The 22431-nt window shown below is 44.0% G+C and overlaps 1 protein-coding gene across 1 annotated transcript in view; it reads right to left on the bottom strand.

Moving 5' to 3' along the window:
- LOC126267104 (zwei Ig domain protein zig-8-like) overlaps positions 1–22431 on the bottom strand; it is a 437751-nt gene that overhangs the window by 171777 nt on the left and 243543 nt on the right. Inside the window, exon 2 of the mRNA XM_049972001.1 lies at positions 20731–20882. Within this exon, the coding sequence (XP_049827958.1) occupies positions 20731–20882 (152 nt within the window). The remainder of the gene's footprint in view (positions 1–20730; positions 20883–22431) is intronic.

Raw genomic sequence — 22431 nt, forward strand, 5'->3', positions numbered from 1 at the left:
GCCACGCCAACAATAAAGTTCTTCTTTTGAAGCGAACCAGTCAGAGAGATATTCTCGTACGTTTTAATACCAATTGAAGTGTTGCTTAGCTAGAGCGTGTCCCAGTGATGCAAACAGATGATAATCAGATGAGCCAATCTGGAGAATAAGCCACATGCCCTAGTATTCAACGTCTCTGTCGTTTCCCGGACACATTTTGCTGTGTGCTATGAGACGTTATCATGGAGAAATATGACTTGGTGTTGCCTTAGCTCAGTGAGAGTGTGTCCTAGTGATGCAAACAGATGATAATCGGAGGTGCCAAGCTGGAGAATAAGCCACATGCCCTAGTATTTCCCAACTGAAGCCTCGATCGTTCCTTTACTCATTTTGTTGTGTGTGATGAAGCGTTATCATGGAGAAATATAACATGGTGTTGCCTTCTTCCATATTCCGGTCGTTTTTCTCGTAAATCTCGATTTCAATCGCAAATTTGTTGTAGGTAGCGATCAGTGTTAACGGTTTCACAATGTTTTAGCAGCTGATAACACATGACACTCTTCTGATCTCACCAAACACAGAGCTTTGCCTTCTTTCCAAAGCGATTTGGTTTTGTATTGGTTGTCGATCGTTTGACTGGATTCACGTATGATTTACGAGGCTTAGTGTATCCATTTTTCATCATCTGTCACTATTCGATGGAGAAACGACTTTCTGTTGTATCTGGCAAGCAGCATTTCACAAGCGGTCATTCGATGCGCTTACTGTCTGCATTCAGCTCATGCGGAACCCGTTTTCTCACTTTCTGCACTTTTCCCATAGCTTTGAACCGAAGAGAAATGGCTTTCTGCGTCACATTCAGTTGTTCCGCGAGTTCCTGTTGATTGTCATCTTCATCCAATAAGGTCGGGAATCTGTTGTTTTTCGGTGGTTTCCCGAGCTCGCCGTTCCTCACGTCAAAATCACCACCTCTGAATTTTTTGGACCACTCGAAACACTGTGTTTTCCAAGAGCATCTTCGCCGAAAGCTTCGAAAAGCATTCAGTGCGATTCTGCAGGAGTTTTCTTCAAATTATAACAGAAAACCAATGCTGCCCGCAAATCGTAGTTCATAGGCACAAACCTCTTTGTGTTTGAAAGGGATACCAATGAATGGAACTTGGGTTACTGTGTTTTGACATTCCTCGTTAGCCGTTACAAGAAGCTGATGGCGCTGCAGGCGCGATCTCATAGGCCCTTCACTGACGGCTGGCACCATCTATAGGAAAATACCGGTTTCATACTTCCACGCCTGGTAAAGGGAGAATTCTCCAAACTTTCAGGTCACTTTAGGCAGCACCACGTCCACTTAGTGTAAATGGTATGGCGCAGTTTCGTAATGTTAACTTAGTATTTTGAGACTGTCAGATGCAATTCTCCCCTTTAGGTTCCACAACCTTAATATTTCATTGCATTACTTAATCCATTTACACAGAGTAATTCATCTTGGATATAAAGGTGCGCCTGTCTCCTAATTAATTTTCAGAGTCAGGTTGCTATTTCCAAACACGCGGAACATTGCGTTTCTAACAACCTGTTTGTGGGTATTAATATGAAGATTCACTGCTCTTCGCCTTTATGACCACTTGATCTCAGTTGAGGACGTTTTCAGTGACCTATCTGTTGAGGAGTTGCTGCCCTTTCTTGCTCAGAAGTCGAAAGCAGAGATGGCAATGATGCTGGACGCTAAGATCTGCAGTAACGCGCGTCCGTCACACTCATCCCAGCGGTGTCAAATTGTATCCTGGTCAGGGTTCTGGGCATGTCGTCCAGATGCTGCTTCAGGACACAATGCACCACGGTGCAGATGCAAACTACTATCGTGTCCTAACTATGCTTCTACTGTACACAATACACAATGCTGTAAAATTTCTTCATGTCTTTCCGCATGTATCGATTCCGTAAGAGCAAAACGGGGACCGCACCCTAGCCACGGAAACACATCCATACGCTAACACCAACCCCTCCGTACTTCACTGTCGGCACTACTCGTGATGACAGGTAAGGTTCTCCCTGCATTCGTCAAGCCCAAACGCTGGTACCGAGCGCCGCGGGTTTCGAATCCGCGCCATACGGCATGGACCTCGATATATCTGCAGCTGTCGCGCCGTAAGCTGTGGCTGCACGCGCTCGTGGCCTGTGTATAATGTGAGGGTGCCACTGAGAAATACGTGCACCCATTGGCCAATAGTGATGTACCCTATCATATATTTAAGCGCCTGCCTCTCACTCAGAGAGGTCACCACGCGGATCCTGTATGACCTCATTCCTTTCCCCCATCTGCTCCTATTTCTCAAACATCTCCACATATTCTACACCTCCCGCCGCCTTGATCCCCTTCACCACCTGGTTCCTCCTCTCCTCCCCCCTCCCTGCCCCCTGCCGCGCCTTCACTGTTGTGTCCCCCCAACCCTCCATCTCTATACCCTTCATCTCCTTTCCCAAACTGGCTTCCATCAACCCCCCCCCCCCCTCTCCCAGATGATGTCCTCTCCCCCTCTGTTTATGCCTCCTATCAACTCAGATCCTCACCCTCCTCCTTTCCTCCATCATTCACCTGGGCTCCCTCTTCCCCCCCTTACATCCTGTTTTCTCCCCACCTACCCTCTCCCTACCTCCCTTCTCACTCCCTCCCCGAATCCTTTTGTATTCCCCTCCTCTGCCTTCCCAACTCTCTGTGGCATCTGCCCAGCACCCCCCACCTCCTCGTCCTCCCTTCGTTTTTCCTCTCCTTCCCCCCCTTTTTTTCCCATCATCTGTCCAGGTTTCCCCCCACCTGCCATCAGCTGTGGCATGTCATATTTGCCAACTTTTTAGTGCAGTGTTCAAGTGAATGTTCAGTGTTTTTCGTCTTTCCAAAGTGCTACGAGCAGAAATCATGCTGTCGCTGGGTGTGAATTTTATGCCTCTTGCGAACCGAAACCAGATTGTTGCTGCGTTTTTTAAATTGTCTGTCTATTACTTTACCTTTCTACCTCATATGTATTTTATTACCATCATCATTCCATTGTTTCTATGTTTTAAGTTCCACGATTTTTTCCGCTATGTTACCATTGAAGTATCCGATTTTATAGCTTGTTTTTATTGTTTATTATCTCCTCTTTTCGAAACAAATTCTGTAGGCTGAAGAGCGACATACTAAGCTGCTGCCGGAGGAGGGGGGGGGGGGGGCAGGGGGGAAACGAAGCTCAATAAAGGAAAAAAAAACTCATCGAGGCAGTCTGATTTTCACGTGAGTCTCTCAGTATCTCGCTTACAGTCATCGGTTTTACATTGCATGTTTCCGTGTCCAAGTGGACGTTGTTGATTTCGTGAGTTTTCGCTTGTGACCCTGTTGCTTCTCGCAGGCTGCAGTTCTTGGTGTCTTGCTCAGTCGTCTGTTGTTGTGTGCCCGTCCTTTCCTGTTCGTCCGTCTTGTTTGTTTAAGAGCCGCTCCTGTTCAATCCCGCTGCGCTTTTGTTCACGGCCACCCCGCAACCGTTCCGGTCCTGGTTACAACACAAACCCTTCCTTCGGATCCCATGATTCATGACTCCAAATCATACGTTTCTAGTCATCCATTATCCAACAGCATTGCTGTTTAGGCCACCTCAAGCCCTCGATTATGGATATCTGTATCTCATAATCATCTGCTCGACCATTGTACTCTTTTCATTTTACAACCCTGAGCAAAGTTACTGTACTAACTGAATTGCTGGTGGCACTTTCTAACTCACAAGTGATTCCTTCCACTGATTTCATCAGAGTTTTTCAACGACCTTCCGCAATGCTCAACAGTACCTGCCCATTTGAAATGAGGTCTCTCTGGTCTCGGTTAAGTGCTGTTATTCTTTTGGGTTTCCACTTCACAATCACTTCACCAACAATCGATTTGAGTGACTTTGAAAGCAATGAAATTAACTTGGCAGATTCGTTACTCTACGATAGCGATAGAAGCAGAAGAAATGAATTAAAATTTTTCCCACTGCCGGGACTCGAAACCGGTCCTTTTACTTACTCCAGTCAACACATCTGCACCAACTACACAGTCGAGTGCCCTCCGCAACACAAACTTCAGTTCGTATCTTCAGCTTATTTTCCAAAGTAGTAATCCAGTGACTAGTTTACATTTGAAGTCACTGATGTCTCTTGACAGATTCGCTCTGCGGTTACTGCTTGTCTGCTGGCAACGCAACACTCACCGCCTCCTTTTGTGATAGCGCATCCACTTCTTATGACGCCTACGTGTCAATTCTGTACTGGAGTCGAATTCTGCGGGTAACGGTTAACACCCACGTCAAGGCATCCCGATTTATGTTTTCAGTGTTTTTTACCTAAACTGCTCCACGTTATTTCCAGGATGGTTCCTTTCAAAGGACACGTCCGTTTTGCTTCCACATCCTTGACAGAAATCAGAGATGCGCTCCGTCTCTAATGACCTCGATGTCAACAGATCGTTGAACCCAGCCTTCCTTTTTTCGGTAAATCCTCTGTTACATCGGTGTGTAGAGGTGTTTCTGATCACATACTGGCTTTAAACGGTAAGTTATTTCTGTGGTGAGATTGTGTCAGATTATGTGAGATTCTGTAAAGGGTGTAGAACTTACTCTTTGTGACTGATACGGGTGATAAGTTGTTGGTGTAACGAAACTTATCCGATGTGAGTGGCGAAAACATTATAAACCGATAAATTAAGGCCTCTAGATTTGCTATTCGAGTGATATACAGAATTTTTCAGGCATAAGAGCGAGATGTTACCTCTTCTATCAGGTTAAAAAATGTTCAAATGTCTGTGAAATCTTATGGGACTTAACTGCTAAGGTCGTCAGTCCCTAAGCTTACACACTACTTAACCTAAATTATTCTAAGGATAAACACACACACCTATGCCCGAGGGAGGACTCGAAACTCCGCCGGGACCAGCCGCACAGTACATGACGTCAGCGCCCTAGACCGCTCGGCTAATTCTGCGCTCTATCAGGTTCAAAAATGGCTCTGACCACTATGGGACTTAACTTCTGAGGTCATCAGTCCCCTAGAACGTAGAACTACTTAAACCTAACTAACCTAAGGATATCACACATCCATGGCCGAGACAGGATTCGAACCTGCGAGTGTAGCGCCTAGAACCGCTCGGCCATCCCGGCCGTGTCTCCTATCAGGACATAAAAAGAAAATAAAAACACGTTTCGTCGACTTCCCATTCTAAAAGAAGATAGTCGATTCCGTGTTTAGACACAAATGACTGACTTCAATGCCACGTTTTTCTCAGGCAGCGAAAATTAACTAAATTACAAATACGTTGTAAACAGCATGCGAAAATATACCTTGAAGTTCGGTGGTTCGGTGGGTCGCAAGATTGACTTTTTCGACAATTACCTCATTTCTTTAACTGAAGACTGTGTGGAACGAATTGTTCGCTTTCATCAAGACATCAACATGATAGACATATATAATCTGGAGCACTGGAATATCATCATGTTGTGAGAATACTGTTGGTGATTTCGTCACGAAATTATAAACGCAGTTTGTTGCGGAAAAGGCTAAGTTAGTATCTTTAAGGAGGAAAGTGAACTAAAATACATTGAGGTGAGTAATGTAATGGGATACCTGCTAGTGTCGTGTCAAACCTGGCTTCGGACTTGACATGTCGTTGATGGCCTCCTGAAGAAATACTGAGCCATGCTGGCTCTATAGCCGTCCGTAACTGCTAAAGTGTCGCTGGAGCAGTTTTTTGTGCATGAGATGAGCTCCCCATTATGTCCCATAAGCGTTAGATGGGATTCTTCTCGGGCGATCTGTGTTTCCAATTCATTCGATTGAAATGTCCAGAATATTCTTCAAATCAACGGGGAATAACTGTGGCCCTGTAATATGGTGTATTGTCAAACATAAAAGTGCCACCGTAGCCGAACAAACACAATTCCAGTCGATGATCCGATCAATGGGCCCTGAGGACCCAGTCCATTCCATGTAAACACAATGTGCATTACGAAGCCACCAACAGCTTGCACAGTCCATTGTCGACAACTTGGATCCGTGGCTTCGTGGGGTCTGCGTCACTCTTGAAGCCTACCAGTAACACTTACCAATTGATATCGGGGTCCAAGCGCTATTATCACCCCAGGAGAGGCTCTGCCGGATATTTGCGCTCGTGGCAAACGTACTAGCGTCGATCGTCTGCTGTCAGAGCTCATTAAAGCCAATTTTCGTAGCACCATCCTTACGGATACGTTCGCCATACGTCCCACACTGACGTCTGCGGTTATTTCACGCAGTGTTGCTGATGTGTTGGCGCTGACAACGGTACGCAAACACCACGGCTCTAGATCATTAAGCCAAGGCCGTCGCCCACTACGTCGTCGTTGGTGAGAGGTAATGCCGAAGATGTGATATTTTCTTTTCAATGAGGATCTCCCAATATTGAATTCCCTAACTATCTCTAAAATGGAACGTCCCAGAAGTCCCGCTCCAACTACCGTTCTGCGTTGAAAGTCTCTTAATTTCAGTCAAGTGGCCATAATTATGTCGGGGAGCCTTTCACATGAATCACCTGAGTAGAGATGACAGCTCCTTCAATGCACTGACCATTATTTATCGATCGACCTCTTGGAGTATAACTGTCTGCAACATGTTCACTAAGGTTTCGTGAAGAAAGTCTCAGAGGTACTGGTTATCGGCGGGCCAACAAGTGGCGAGGGTGTGTTCTCGGCGAGGGGAGAACGTTTTTAGATTACATTAGATCAGCACATGTTCCATAGATCATGATGATGTGGAACGTGTCAAGTGAACAAAATATTACATGACACTATATCCAAAAATTCATCTAATGAGTAGAAGGAGTTGCCATTATGAAATTCTTTTAAATTCCTTTTAAATGCCATATGGCTGTCTGTCAGATTTTTGATGCTATTAGGTAAGTGACCAAAGACTTTGTGGCAACATAATTTACCCCCTTCTGAGCCAAAGTTAGATTTAACCTTGAGTAGTGAAGATCATTCTTTCTTCTAGTGTTGTAGCCATGTACACTGCTATTACTTTTGAATACATTTGGATTGTTAATAACAAACTTCATAAGTGAATATGTATATATGTGAGGCTACAGTGAAGATGTCTAGCTCTTTAAACAAGTGTCTGCAGGATGATCTTGGATGAGGTCCAGCAATTATTCTGATTACACGCTTTTGTGCCATGAACACTCTTTTAGTCAATGATGAGTTACCCCAGAATATGATGCCATACGAAAGCAGAGAATGAAAATAGATGTGGTAAGCTAATTTACCAAGATGTATATCAACAAAATTTGCAATGACCCTAATAGCATAAGCAGCTGAACTCAAACGTTTCAGCAGATCTACAGTGTGTTTTTTACCGTTGAACCCCTCATCAATGCATACACCTAGAAATGTGGAAAATTCTACCGATTTCTGATCGAAGTATATATTTATTAGTGGTGTCATTCAATTTACTGTGTGGAACTGTATGTACTGTGTTTTGTCAATGTTTAATGAGAGCCAATTTGCAGAGAACCACTTAATGATTTTCTAAAAAACATTGTTTACAATTTCACCATTTAATTCTTGTATTTTGGGTGTAATAGTTATACTTGTATCATCGGAAAAAAGTACCAGCTTTGCATCTTCGTGAATATAGAATGGCAAGTCATTAATATATACTAAGAACACGAGAGGACGCAAGACCGAACCGTGCGGCACCCCATTCTTGATTGTCCCCAAGTTTGAGATATCACCAGTTTTTTGCATATTATGTGAACTTCTTGGTTTCATTACGCATAATATGGTCTAGTTGGTTGCTGATGTTACGTGTCTTCAGGTGTAGTAAATCACTGTCGTAGTAGCGTAAGATTTCTGTAATAGGGTCAGTCAGTAACTAAGAAGCAAACGTCATACTACTGCATATCGTTTTAAATTTCAGGCTTATAAGTGCGTATAAGATGGCAACACATATCGCATGGAAGGTAGCGGATATACAGAATTCCGCGGCCAAAGACTAATGAGCGGCGGTCACATCAAGATGGTTGCTGAATTTTGAAAATGTACCCGCCTAGAAGAAGGCCCTGGTTTGAAGACGAGGGATTGTCCACAGAGCACGTCCATCACGAAATTCGCCCCGTATATGGTTAGAACTGTAGTTCCTGGTGTCGTGAGAGATAATTCTTCCGGGTTGTGTGGCCGTGGTCCATGGAACTCTTCAATCCCTGACGTTTCGTCCAAGGCAACGTTGGACATCTTCGGAGGTACGTCAAAGATAAAAACTTGTGATCGATTCTGTAGCGCCACACACCATATATAGCAGCGTTTTATGGCTTCTTCTTTTCTGTTAAAATTAGCCCCATGTTTATATACTTCTATGTCTTCTCTGTATGGCTGTGGATAGTAGTTCGTTATAGTACATAAAACATCAGTTTCCATAAATTTCACTACGTGATCACCTGATTGAAGAGCATGTTCCGCCACGGCTGATTTGTCTGGTTCCCCTAGACTTATATGTTACTTCAAAGACTTTTATGTTACTTCACCCATGTGTTCTTACATCTCTTTGTATTTCCAATGTAGACCGTGCCACACGTACACGGAATCTTATATACACCACTTGCAGACAGAGGGCAACATCTATTCTTAACGGAACGAAGTGCGTGGCCTACTTGCTTAGTTGGTCTGAAAATCGGTCGAACGTCATGTTTCTTTATAATCTTGCCTATTTAAATGGTTACTTTTTTGATGAAGGGTAGAGAAACAGTGTTCTATCATCGCTATGTCCTATCGTTGTCCTTAGGCCTCCTGTTATTCGGTCGCAAAACTCTATTTATTTCCGTACTACATAACCCATTCTTCTCAGAAGCCTGGTTTAGATGTTTCAATTCGGCGTGCAGGTGCTCCGGTGTACAAATCCTTCTAGTACTGTCCACTAGACTTTTAACTTCACCTCTCTCCTGTTGTGGATGATGATTGGAATCCTTATGAAAGTATCTGTCGGAACGTCTAACCTTCCGAAAGACTTCATGTTTCAAGCTGCCATTAGTCTGTCGCATGACGAAGACATCCAAGAAGGATATTGCATTGTATTTCTCTGTTTGCACGGTAAACTCGATTTTTTGATTTATACTATTTAAATAACAAAAGAGTTCCTATAAAGCTTTTTTGCCAAGTGACCAAACAAATAATGTATCACCCACGTATAGATACCATAGACATGGTTTCTTAATCGCTGTTTTCAGGGCTAATTGTTCAATTTTTTTCATGTAAACATTAGCAATCGTAGGAGACACTGGGTTACACATGGCCACGCCATCAAAATTTCCACGGTACTTAGGCCGCTATTCGACGTAAGACTCGTCCATCGTCAAGACTCAGAACAACCAGGAGCACCTCCGAAGATGTCCAAAGTAGCCTTGGAAGAAACGTCAGGAATTGAAGAGTTCCATGGACCACGGCCATACAACCCGGAAGAGTTCTCAGCAGCTGAAACATTCGATAGTGAAAGCCTTCATTGTATGATGTCGTGTGAGACTTCATATTCAGTGGCAGTGCGGCAACTGTCGTCATAGGAAAGATGGACAGGAGCAAAAAAGATTTCAGAACAAGTTACACAGTAAACAGAAGATTTACTTGTCTGGTATTTCTCCAGGCACACAAGGACTCATTACAAATAATGCAGCAAGAATTAGAGTCCAGCTAGAAAAATAGCAAGAGGGATGAGGCTCTCAGAACGAACCACAATCATTGGGCTTCTGACGGCCTCTAGGTGGCGTCTGCGTAGTGCCACATAGCGAAGCGGCTCTGAGCGCCAGCTGGTGTGGGCTGCCGCTCGCCGTCCTACATCGCGGTGGCAGACAGCGCTCATGGCACGGAGCTTCTATACGCTAGTGGCTCAGTATGCGCGCTCCATTGACTCTGCCACTGCCAACTTTTAGACCCTAGTAGGTCGATATAGATACGTGATACCACAACGGAAATTCTTTTTCAGTTGGACTCCCTGGTTATTCAGTGATGGCAAATTGTATAGCAATCTAGAGTAGGGGTCTTTCGCTAGCCTCAGGAGACATCGGTCTTGTGCGCTGTATCAATTTAAGAAACGTTAACATACCTGTTACAAAACGACAGGTTACTCGTTTGATGAGAGCGTTGCATCAACAAATGTACGCTGACTGCCTTTAACGATTTACCGAGCGATCGATAAGTGTTTCAGTCTAGAACGGGAGTATGCTGAAAAGGAAAATAAATTTCAGGCTGGTACACGCCGCTCTGATGTCTCTCTCCCAGTCTATTGAGTAAACCTCGTACACCTGAACTCGCGCATTCGCAGACGTAGTGCGACATACGAGTGCCTACTTTCTGGTCCAAACGGCAAGGCTTCACGTGGTGATAGTTAACGTACACTATTTGCCTTTGAAATTGCTACACCACGAAGATGATGAGCTACAGACGCGAAACTTAATCGACAGGAAGGCGATGTTGTGATATGCAAATAATTAACTTTTCAGAGCATTCACACATGGTTAGTGCCTGTGATGACACCTACAACGTGCTGACATGACTAAATTTTTCCTTCGATTTCTCATACACAAACAGCAGCTTACCGGCGTTGCCTGGCGAGACGTTATCGTGATGCCTCATGTAAGGAGGAGAAATGCGTACCATCATGTTTCCGACTTTGACAAAGATCGGATTCTGGCCTATCGCAATTGCGGTTTATCGTATCGCGACATTGCTGCCAGTGTTGGTCGAGATCCAATGACTGTTAGCAGAATATGGAAACGGTGGTTTAGAAGGGTAATACGGAACGCCGTGCTGGATCCCAACGGCCTCGTATCACTAACAGTCTATTTAACAGGGATCTTATCTGCATGGCTATAACGGATCGTGCAGCCACGTCTCGATAGCTGATTCAACAGATGGGGACGCTTGCAAGACAAAAATCACCTGAGTTCGATGACGTTGGCAGGAGCATGGACTATCAGCTTGGAGACCGTGGCTGCGGTTACCCTTGACGAAACAGCACCGACACTAGCACCAGCGATGGTGTGCTCAACTTCAAACCTGGGTGCACGAATAACAAAACGTAATTTTATCGGATGAATCCAGGTTCTGTTTACAGCACCAAGATGGTCGCAGCCCTGTTTGGCGACATCGCGGTGAAAGCGCATTGGAAGCGTGTATTCGTCATCGCCATACTGACGTATCACCCGGCGTGATGGTATGGGGTGCCATTGGTTACACTTCTCGGTCACCTCTTGTTGGCACTGACTCCACTGTGAAAAGTGGACGTTACATTTCAGGTGTGTTACGACCCGTGGCTCTACCCTTAATTCGATCCCTGCTAAACCCTACATTTCAGCGGGATAATCCACGACCGCATGGGCATGTAATGGATATAGAAAATGTCCGACTGCTGTCCTGGCCAGCACATTCTCAGGATCTCTGGTCAATGGTGGCAGAGCAACTGGCTCATCACAATACGCTAGTCACTTCTGTTGATAAACTGTGGTATCGAAGCTGCAGGGACACCTGCACCTATAGACGCCATCCAAGCTCTGGTTGACTCAATAACCGCGCGTATCAAGGCCGTTATTACGGCTAGAGGTGGTTGTTCTGGGTACTGATTTGTCAGGATCTATGCACCCAAATTGCGTGAAAATGTAATCACATGTCAGTGCTAGTATAATCTATATTTGTCCAATGAATACCCGTTTATCATGTGCCAGGAAGTATCATCTGCATTTCTTATTGGTGTAGCAATTTTAATGTCCAGTAGTGTATATGAAGAACTTCAGCGATCACTTTCTATGCTGACACAGTACGTTTGTGGCCTTCTGAAATGAGCATCCTTCGAAAGGCGGTAGAATATGCGGATTACACTAACCCATCTGATAAGTATGGCTTTCGAATTCATAAAAATCCATTGAGTGAAATGTTTTCTTTACTGTCTAACGCGTATGGATTTTCATTTGTTCAGATATCTCGCGTGTAGTGACGTGCTGTACCATATTTTATGCACAGATTTTGCGTGCATCGTGCACGCTTTATTCTTGCATTAGATGCAATACTTTATTTTCTTAGCTGAATGAATCTTAGGTTTGTCGGTGATTCCCTGTCATCACTTAAAATTCAGCGTTCTCTTGAGCGTATTAAGATGAGGCACCGGCAATGAACTGAGCCGTATACGGCTCTCGTTCATGCCGTTCACAGCTTGGCATCTTGTGATAGCGATAGTGGCGTCTCGTTTTCTTAGTGTGGTCAGTGGCTCCACTACGTTTGATCACCTCAGCACTAGCACACACCGACAGTGCGTACTGTGGTACCGTCTTCGGAGCGGTCTCTAGTATTTCCGGGTCGTGGTGTGTCGATCGAGGGGAGTTGGGACCGAGCAGCGGTGAGGTCCGGACAGCCAGTACTCGCCCGACCTCTGGCGACACACATTCACTGTCCGACGGAAGGATGTGGTCGCGAGAGTGCACGACCACGCAAAGGGCCGGATTAAGCTGGTTTTAGTTGAATAGACCGTGATGTTCGAGTAGTGCAACTTTTAACTCTGTGTGTGTGTGTGTGTGTGTGTGTGTGTGTGTGTGTGTGTCCACCGGTCGAAGTGACGTCATGGCAATACTTTGTCAGTCGACGATTTATACTGGGATCTCCCCCGTGCCTCACTTGAGTGGTTTGTCGTTAGGTCGGTCGTCGCAGCGGACGACGTGCATTTCGTCTTCCGAACGCTTCTGGCTTCTCTGTGTTTGTGCCGACTTATAATTCGCCCGTGTTTCTTCTCAGTGACGTGATTTATTATTGTGACTTGTTGGTGGAATTATTTTCCCGGAGCCGGCCATGGTGACCGAGCGGTTCTAGGCGCTACAGTGTTGAAACGCGCAACTGCTACGGTCGCAGGTTCGAATCCTGCCTCGGGCATGGATGTGTGTGACGTCCTTAGGTTAGTTAGGTTTAAGTAGTTCTAAGTGCTCAGAGCCATTTTGTTTTGTTTTCCCCGGATCCGAGCGTATATTGTATTTTTGAATGAGCAGTTATTTTAATGCTGTCTGTGTACTGGATTTGGTGAGGAGTGGCAAACGGATATCAGTTCGTCTTTGCACGAAGCAGCGAGGTGGATAGTTCGATCGGCCCGCGCTTAACCTACACTTAGTCTGAAGTGCCATCCTGTTATATGAGTACAGCTCTTGGCTGCCTGTCTCACCGCTTACACAGCTGTACTCACCCTTCTCAGGTAGATCCAGGGAACACTGTCTGTGGATCACTACGTCTTATTTGGACAAGTTTTCATAACTGCTGCTGGTCCGGGTGGGGGTTCGAGTCTTCCCTCGGGCACGCTTGTGTGTGTTTGTCCTTAGGATACATTAGGTTAAGTAGTGTGTAAGAGTAGGGATTGATGGCCTTAGCAGTTAAGTCCCATAAGATTTCACTCACATTTGAACATTTCTCATAACTGTTTAAAATTTACAATAATTTTGAAACACGTTATTGCGATCCCCACTTGTTATTCCAGCCTTCAGTCGTTAATTCTTTTTAACACTGCTTCTGTCCTTCAGCCGACAAACCATTTTAAATTTTCCCTTAATAAGGCCTGCAGCCGTCACTATAGCTTGTTACAAGTTACTTAGTTTATTAGGAAGGGTTTTAGTTTTTTAAAGTGTAGCTGCCGACCTTATTTGTAATTCAGCCTTTAGTCGTTGTGTATTTTTGAAACTGCTTCTTGCCTTCAGCCGACGAACAATTTTGAATCATTTAATCAGACCTTCAGCCGTTGCTTGTGTGTAACATTGCTGTGGCCTACAGCCGACAATAACGTGCAATTCTTCTAATAAGGCTTTTAGGCGCAAGTGTAGTAAAATCTTTAAAAAATGATTGTTGAGAATTTTTTTAATAAAATGTATGTGTTTCCTGTGCAACCAACGGTAATTGATTAGGCCTCGTCCCCACGTTTCCTGCTTTCCCTAAGTCCCACGTCTCAGAACTATATCGCCTGTTCCATCTCACTTCAAAGAGGTAACTTTTCTTTCAGTTATTGTTACAAGCAACGTTAATACCTCAGGAGCACACTCAGTGAAACACTTCTCACACACATAGAAGAGCCAAAGAAACTGATACTCCTGCCTAATATCGTGCAGGGCCCCAACGAGCACGCAGAAGGGCCACAATGAGACGTTGCCATGGATCTGTGAATGTCTGAAGTCGTGTTGGAGGTAACTTACACCATTAATCCTATAGGGCTGTCCATAAATCCGTAAGAGTTCGAGGGGGTGGAGAACTCTTCTGAACAGCACGTTGCAAGGTATCCCTGATATGCTCAATAATGTTCATATCTGAGGAGTTTGGTAGCCATCGGAATTTTTTAAACTCAGAAGCGGGTTCCTGGAGCAACTGTGTAGCAATTCTGGAAGTGTGGAATGTCGCATTGTCCTGCTGGATATTCCCAAGTCCGTTGGAATGCACAGTGGACATAAATCGATGCAGACGAGAGGACAGGATGGTAACATATTCATCTGTCAGAGTCGTATCTGGAGGATCAGGGCTCCCACGTCGCTTCAACTCCACACGCCTCCCACCACTACAAAGCCTCCACCAGATTGAACAGGCTCTCCTGAGATGCAGGGTCCATGAATTCATGAGGTTGTCTCTTTACCAGTACACGTCCATCCACTCGATACAACTTGAAACGAGACTCTTTTGACCAGGCAACATGTTTACAGTCATCAACAGTTCAGTGTCGGTGGTGACGGGACATACGAGGCCTAAAGCCTTGTGTCGTGCAGTCGTCAAGGGTATACGAGTAGGCCTTCGGTTCCGAAAATCCATATCGACGATGTTTCGTTGAATGGTTCGCAATCTGACATTTGTTGATGGCCCAACTCTGAAATATACTGCAAATTGCGGAAAGGTTGCAGTTCTGTCACGTCGAATTATTCCCTTCAGTCGTCGTTGGTTCTCCTCTTCTAAGATCTTTTCCCAGCAGCAGCGATATCGGATATTTTATGGTTTACCGGATTCCTGATATTCACGGTACAGTTGTGAAATGGTCGTACGGGATAATGCGCACTTCATCGCTACCTCGAAGATGCTGTGTCCCATCGCTCGTGCGCCGAATATAACACCACGTTCAAACTCACTGAAATCTTGATAACCTGCCGTTCTAGCAGCAGTAACCGACCTAACAACTGTGTCAGACACTTCTGGTCTTATATGGACGCTGCCGATCCCAGCGCCGTATTCTTCCTGTTTACATATCTCTGTATTTGAATATGCATGCCTGTGCCCATTTTGTTGGGGCTTCAGTGTATTTCTCTTCATGTTTCCAGAGAAATGAGGGTGCAGTAACTGCTGTCGTGGAGGGAATTGGCACTCCATTACTTTGCATGAACTGTGTTTGGTATTCGTTACTGAATTTTCGGATTTCAGATTATGAACATTGTGGTAACGGTAAGAGCCAAGCGTAGCCAACGCACGTAACTTGGCTACTAGCTTACTTACATTCAATTCATGTGATTTCGTATGTTTATTACAGCTTAGGATTTTCATGCAATTCAGTGAGCTATTTACTTATGCCCATTGTTAACGCGCTGCGCAGAATAAGTCACTTCCCTTCACTTAAAGGTGAAGTGACATACCATTATTACTTCATTCCATGGGTCTATGTGTTGTATGAGAAGCATATTTCAGGATACACGTTATCCTGTAATCATAATTTGAAGCACAATAGTGAAGCTTACTTTGTATTTTGGTTTTCTTTCTAATTTAAAGCGACAAGGCATAGTAACGAAACACTGAGATATGCAATCACTTCCCAGAAAACCAATAGATGGAATTATTACCTAACAAAATCAGATGGAAGGGATTTTACTGTTGGCAATTTAATTCATTGCTAGCACGCATAGCCTCAATGAAGCGTAAACGAAAGGTAAGTTTAGAAGTAGCGAACTGAAGATTAATACATTCTGGAAAGTGATTTACCTTAGTCTGAGGCGACCGTTTGGACGTTGGACGGTGGGTTAAGGTAAATACTCAGTTCTGTATTTTTTTATTTTGGTCTTCTTAAATACATTATTTCAATCTTAATGAGAATCATATCATTAACCAATGAAATCACAACACCATTATTAGTATAACAGAAGCGCTAGCGTTATAGTGATGGTTTTGTTTTTCCAGTGTAATTCTTTGTTCGAATATTTCAGGGAATCATCTTAAAATAGTACTGTGAATATATGACGGTAAATTTTGGAATACTTTTTTTATTTTCTGAAAAATAAGCTGCAAAGCGTGAGTATAGTCACGGAACCATAAACAAGTTTTACAAAGAAATAAATGGCTTAACATTGGTGGTGAAAAAAGACATTTGAGCGTGTACACATACATTTAGCAGTTCGCCAGAGCATGGGATATATTTTGTGGGTAATGTAGTGTAGTATAAAGTGAAATTAAAAGTGATCTTTCAAACTGAATATTATTAATAATGTAAGTAATGTCAATTCAATAAGAGTTAATTTAATAATGCGCAAGCCGTCCTCCTGTCTCGACTATACAAAATGATGAACACTCTTTACGCCTTGAAATTTATTCCCAAAAAGTGAATGACACCCAATGATAACACGCTATGACCTTTCTACTAATGGTAGGAGACGTCAAGCTCGTGCAGAGCGCAATGAAGAGTAACACAAATAAACTCTGAACACTTGCGTGAAACTGTTAAGCAGATGCAACTAACAAGTATGATAAGCCGCACCTTCGAGATCCAATTTTCACGAGGACAAATGTCCTTGTTACCTGTTAACTACTTTGCCTAATGACCTACAATCATTGAGACTGTGTGGCGAATGCAGTTATTCGCAATTACGTAGTCAAAGCACCAGGAAACCTCAGAGTAATTGCATCCGCGTCAGCTTGCCTAATTCATAAAAGAAGTAATTCTAATAAGGAAAGCATGTTCAATACAGGCCTTAATGAAGTCCTACACAAATGTAAACAGCACACCACGTCGTGAAACTACATGAGGATTCCAGTACGGAGTGTAAATACACGTGGCTGGAATCGGTAACAGCAGGAGAAGTTATGACTTAAGTAACTCACGAAATCTGAATGCAGAAGATAAGCAGTATTAATTTACTAAAATAATACATATACAACTTCGCTACAGTGGCGATAAATAAACATCGAGTAAGAATATCTCAGATTCCGTCCGAAGAACAACTGATATTCACAGAAGAAATAGTATTACATATCCTCTGAAGACTTTGTCGAGAATGCAGCAAGCTACTTTTAAGACACTTGAGTTTATAGGTGCCTAGTGGTGAGACGGTTTCAGATCATCACATGCTCTCAAAGTTGCACACAGAAAAAAGCGAAAGAGGTTCAGTTTTACCGGATTTATGCCGTAGTTGCCAGTCATGTGAAACCCACTGCTATGCTCACACCTGGCGGCTGTCTCAGCATAATGACGGTGTTTGATGGTCGTATGGGTTCGTACACTCACTAAGCTAATGTCTACAAAAGTGTCTGATACAACTTGCTGACCTGGCGGACGAGCAATAGGGAAGAAGCGCCTTTCTCTGGCACAGCGTGGTGGAAAAGGAACGAATTCTGCCGCCTGCGTTCTGATTGGTCAGAGCGAGTCAAAGCTCACCTTTAGCGACTACACAGGCTTCAGAAAGTTTGTGTGCTGTGACCGTAACATTCTGTTCTTTTTTTTCTTTGCGGGTTGGCAACAGTGAATGGTAGTGGGGGGCCGGGGGGGGGGGGGTGTTGGCGGGAAGGGGGGGGGGCACCTGATCTAGAGTGAGCATCACAGGAACACGGTAGTATGTAAGCAGCTCACGTATTAGTGTCCGGTTGCGTGAAAGATGTCGGTAAGAAATCTCGGTAAGTGCGAGCAGCTTCCTGTTTGTAGAACGATTTACGGCGAAGGTATTACGAAGAGAGCGGTTGTTTCAAATGGTGTACGGAGTTTAGAGGAGGTAGAACCAATGTTCCTGACAAACAAAATGGTGGAAGTCTTTCCCATTTCGCCTGATGAGTTGGTGAAAAAAAATCGAAACTGTTCGTGATCACTGCATATTGAGAGGGGATGAAATTTTGGGCGATGCTTCCACAGGTCTCTAGATCTGTCTTATACGAGACACTCAGAGAAACGCTGGGATACTGGAAACTGTACGCATGACGGGTTCCAAAAGAGCTGACAGAGCAGAACGACAAAAATCGGGACAGTTGTGCCATCGAGTTCCTTGACCGACGGCATGCCGCTGTGCCGAGAGGTTCTTGGTGCCTCGGTCGCAGGTTTGAATCCTGCCTCCGGCATGGATGTGTGTGATGTCCTTTGGTTAGTTAGGTTTAAGTAGTTCTAAGTTCTAGGGTACCGATGACCTCAGATGTTAAGCCCGTAGTGCTCAAAGCAATTTGAACCTTGAGCGACTTGAACTGGAAGGTGAGGATTTCTGAGCTCTGTTGTGATTGGAGATGAAATGCATGCCGCTCGTCACACGGCTGAGACAAAACAACAGTCGTCACAGTGGCGTCATACCAATCCCCTAGTGGCCAAAAAATTCTAAACCAACAATACCTGGCAATAAATCTTGAAGTCGGTGTTTTGGGAGCAAAAAGGCATCAATTTGGCGGTATTTTTGCCCCAGGGAGACCACCAAAGCACTAACATACTGAGAGACCATTAAAAAACCCAAAAGGAGCATTCACAACAAAAGGAGGGGAACGCTACTGAGAGGAGAGTGCTTGTTGGTTCACAATGCCTGTCCTCACACACTACCAAGGCGCTCTTGGACTCATCTAGTTGGCATGTTTTGAACCACCTCCAATATTCTCGACACTTGGGGCCTTCCTACTATCGTCTTTTCACCAGCCTGAAGGAACACATGATTGGAATTAAATTTTCAACCAAGGAGCAGATGCAAACAGAGGTTCTAAAGTGGGAAAAGGAGGTGGCTGGAGAACGAAGTTTGTGCTACGGCTCTTGACATGCAATGAACGGGATAGCGATTATATGGAAAATAGTCAACACGTCTACAACAGTAACCTGCTTTTTTTTCACACACTTCCTTATAAAAACATTAGAATGTAGTACACTTACTCTCTGAACATGCCTCATACAGTGTCGTTTTAGCAAAGATTCCACACTGTAACAGAAAGAGGCGATGCGAGACAGATTGTCTGTGATAAAATAGGCGACATACCTTAGCAAGGAGAAATTCTGCGATACATGAAATCCGCCTTTTCCAAACAGTCGTGCTTCAGTTATTACAGTTTTTACACACTAACCCCTCGTGAAGCTATTTTACTGTATTCGATCCAAGTAGGACTGGAAAGTTGCACAGGTCACACCAATACTCCAGAAAGGTAGTAGGAGTAATAGGCTAAATTACAGGATGATATCGTAACGTCCATAATGAGCAGGATCTTAGAACATATATTGTGTTCGAACGTAATGAATTACCTCGAAGGAAACGGTCTATTGACATACAGTCAACATGGATTTAGAAAAAAACGTTCTTGTGAAACACAACTACCTCTTTACTCACATGAAGTGCTTAGTGCTATTGACAAAGGATTTCAGATCGATTCCGTATTTCTGGATTTCCGCAAGCCTTTTCACACTGTAACACACAAGTGGCTCGTAGTGAAACTGCGTGCATATAGTATATCGTCTGATCTGTGACATCATGCCAGGGAGGTCAGAGTTCGTTGTAATTGACGGAAATTCATCGAGTAAAACAGAAATAATTTCTGGCGTTCCCCAAGGTAGTGCTATATGCCCTTTGCTGTTCCTTATCTATATAAACGATTTGGGAGACAATCTGAACAGCCGTCTTCGATTGTTTGCAGATGACGCTATCGTTTACCGACTAATAAAGTCATCAGAAGATCAAAACAAAGTGCAAAACGATTTAGAAGGTATATCGGAATGCTGTGAAAAGTGGCAGTTGACCTTAAATAACGAAAAGTGTGAGGTCATCCACATGAGTGCTAAAGGAACGCGCTAAACTTAGGTTACACAAAAAATCAGTCTAATTTAAAAGCCGTAAATTCAACTAAATACCTAGGTATTATAATTACGAAATTACGAAATTGGAACGAACACAATGAATATGTTGGGGGGAAGGCTAACCTAAGACTGCGTTTCATTGGCAGGACACTTAGAAAATGTAACAGACTTACTAAAGTAACTGTCTAACTACGCTTGTCCGTCCTCTTTTAGGATACTGTTGCGCGATGTGGGATCCTTACCAGATAGGTCTGACTGAGTACATCGAAAAAATTCAAAGAAAAGCAGCACGTGTTGTATTATCGCGAAATATGGGACAGAGTGTCACAGAAATGATACAAGATTTGGGATGGATATCATTAAAAGAAAGGCGTTTTTCGTTGCAACGGAATCTTTTCACGAAATTCCAATCACTAACTTTCTCCGCCAAATGCGAAAATACTGTGTTGATACCGACTTACATAGGGATTAACGAGCACAAAGATAAAATATGGGAAATAAGAGCTCGTACGGAAATATATAAGTATTCATTCTTTCGCGCTCTGGTGGTTAGATGAACCCTCTGCCAGGCACTTAAATGTGATTTGCAGAGTATCCATGTAGATGTAGGGTTAAGAGGAGTATCACTGGTCTCTTTTCACGTTGCAGATACTGCTCCATGGGGTCTAGGGAGCGCAACTGACTAATGCAAAGTAAGTATGTGACACATAATAGACGCCGACTCACCGTCCTGTTGCCCAGATTGCGCACGCGGCAGTTGAGGTAGGCCGTCTTCCCGACCAGCGCTGTCACGTTGCGAGACGCCGAGGTGTCGAAGTAGGGACCGCGCAGGCCGCTGCTCACGTCCTCCACCTCCGCCTCGTCCGCAGGTCGCGAGTCTGCAAGCAGAAGAAGAGACCATCAGCGACGCTGTTGCTACTACGAGTCGTAGGGCGCTCCATTCTCCCATCGGCGCATTCGGGAATGCGAACCTAGTGTGGGTGCTGTCTTAGTAATGCTCCCCGCCAGCTAGAACAATTTATTAACAGGTATTAATGGTCTACAGCTCCAACTTGAAAATGGCGCACGCTGCTGAAACGTTCTGAATGTAGCCTTTTATGTGATGTCTAATTTCATCGCATTTCTACAGAGGGCACCGTTTGCTAGGAACCTGAGTGTAGTCTGTTACTGTGCGGCTGGTCGCGGCGGAGGTTCGAGTCCTCCCTCGGGCATGGGTGTGTGTGTTTATCCTTAGGATAATTTAGGTTAAGTAGTGTGAACTTAGAAACTTTAGCAGTTAAATCCCATAAGATTTCACACACATTTGAACGCTCTCTCTTCTTTTTTTTCTTGTAGTCTGTTACGGACAAATTGTCTCTCCATTGCACCTTGCTGCTAGCTGATTCCTGTTAAGGTCAGCGACGTAGTCTCGAGAAGATAAACAGGTACTTTGACTAAACAGTGTGCTGCATCAGATTCACCCCCCAGCGCCCATATCAACATTTATGAGCAAAGTTGGACAAGGGCGACCAGGATTCGCACTCTGAGCATCCCGTACAAACTTAGTTACGTGCATATGTTGTACGGAATTTCTTGCAGAATATAAATGCTTTATGAGTCACGGAAACGATTCATGGAGAAGTAGAAGCACAAACAAAGGACGGAAAACTTGCCAGCGTACTGCTAGACTAGCCGGCATCGTGTAGGGTGTGTGGGTGTGTGTGGTAGTGTATTTTCCTCTAGCTCGTCGAAGGACAACTACAAAAGTTAGCAGGTTTTTTCCCTTTTGAGTGTGGCTATCGACAATTCAAAGCTTCTGATTTTCGGTGAGTGGTCTCCTTTAATCTTAAAGTAGTTACGTATATAATTAGTTAATACAGCCGGCCCAAGTGGGCGAGCCGTTCTAGGCGCTACAGTCTGGAACGCGTGACCGCTACGGTCGCAGGTTCGAATCCTGCCTCAGACATGGATGAGTGTGATGTCCTTTGGTTGGATAGGTTTAAGTAGTTCTAAGTTCTAAGGGACTGATGACCACAGAAGTTAGGTCCCATAGTGCTCAGAGCTATTTGAACCAAGCTAATCCATCCCAGGGATCTGAAACTACCTCTGATGTACAAAACAAAGGTACCAGGAGATCCCACCTTACATATGTAGAAAGAGAATATTTAAATATTTTTATTTGCTTACTAAAACATGACTTAAGCTTACATTTTAAGTTCGCTTGGAATAATAGTACCCTGTTATGCATTTGATGGATGAATAATGTAATGCAAGTTCTAATGGCAAAGAGATAGTTTTTATGATATATTTTTAAAATTTTCTGAATTTTTACCTTTACTTGTACTATAAAACAATACTTATTTACCAAATATGATTCTACGTCAACGGAAAGTACTCGGCGGCTTGTGTGAGTAAATTTGGTAGTATGACAATACGTGACATAAAACG

The sequence above is a fragment of the Schistocerca gregaria genome, chromosome 4, assembly GCF_023897955.1.
Source record: "Schistocerca gregaria isolate iqSchGreg1 chromosome 4, iqSchGreg1.2, whole genome shotgun sequence".
NCBI classification, from domain to species: Eukaryota; Metazoa; Arthropoda; class Insecta; order Orthoptera; family Acrididae; genus Schistocerca; species Schistocerca gregaria.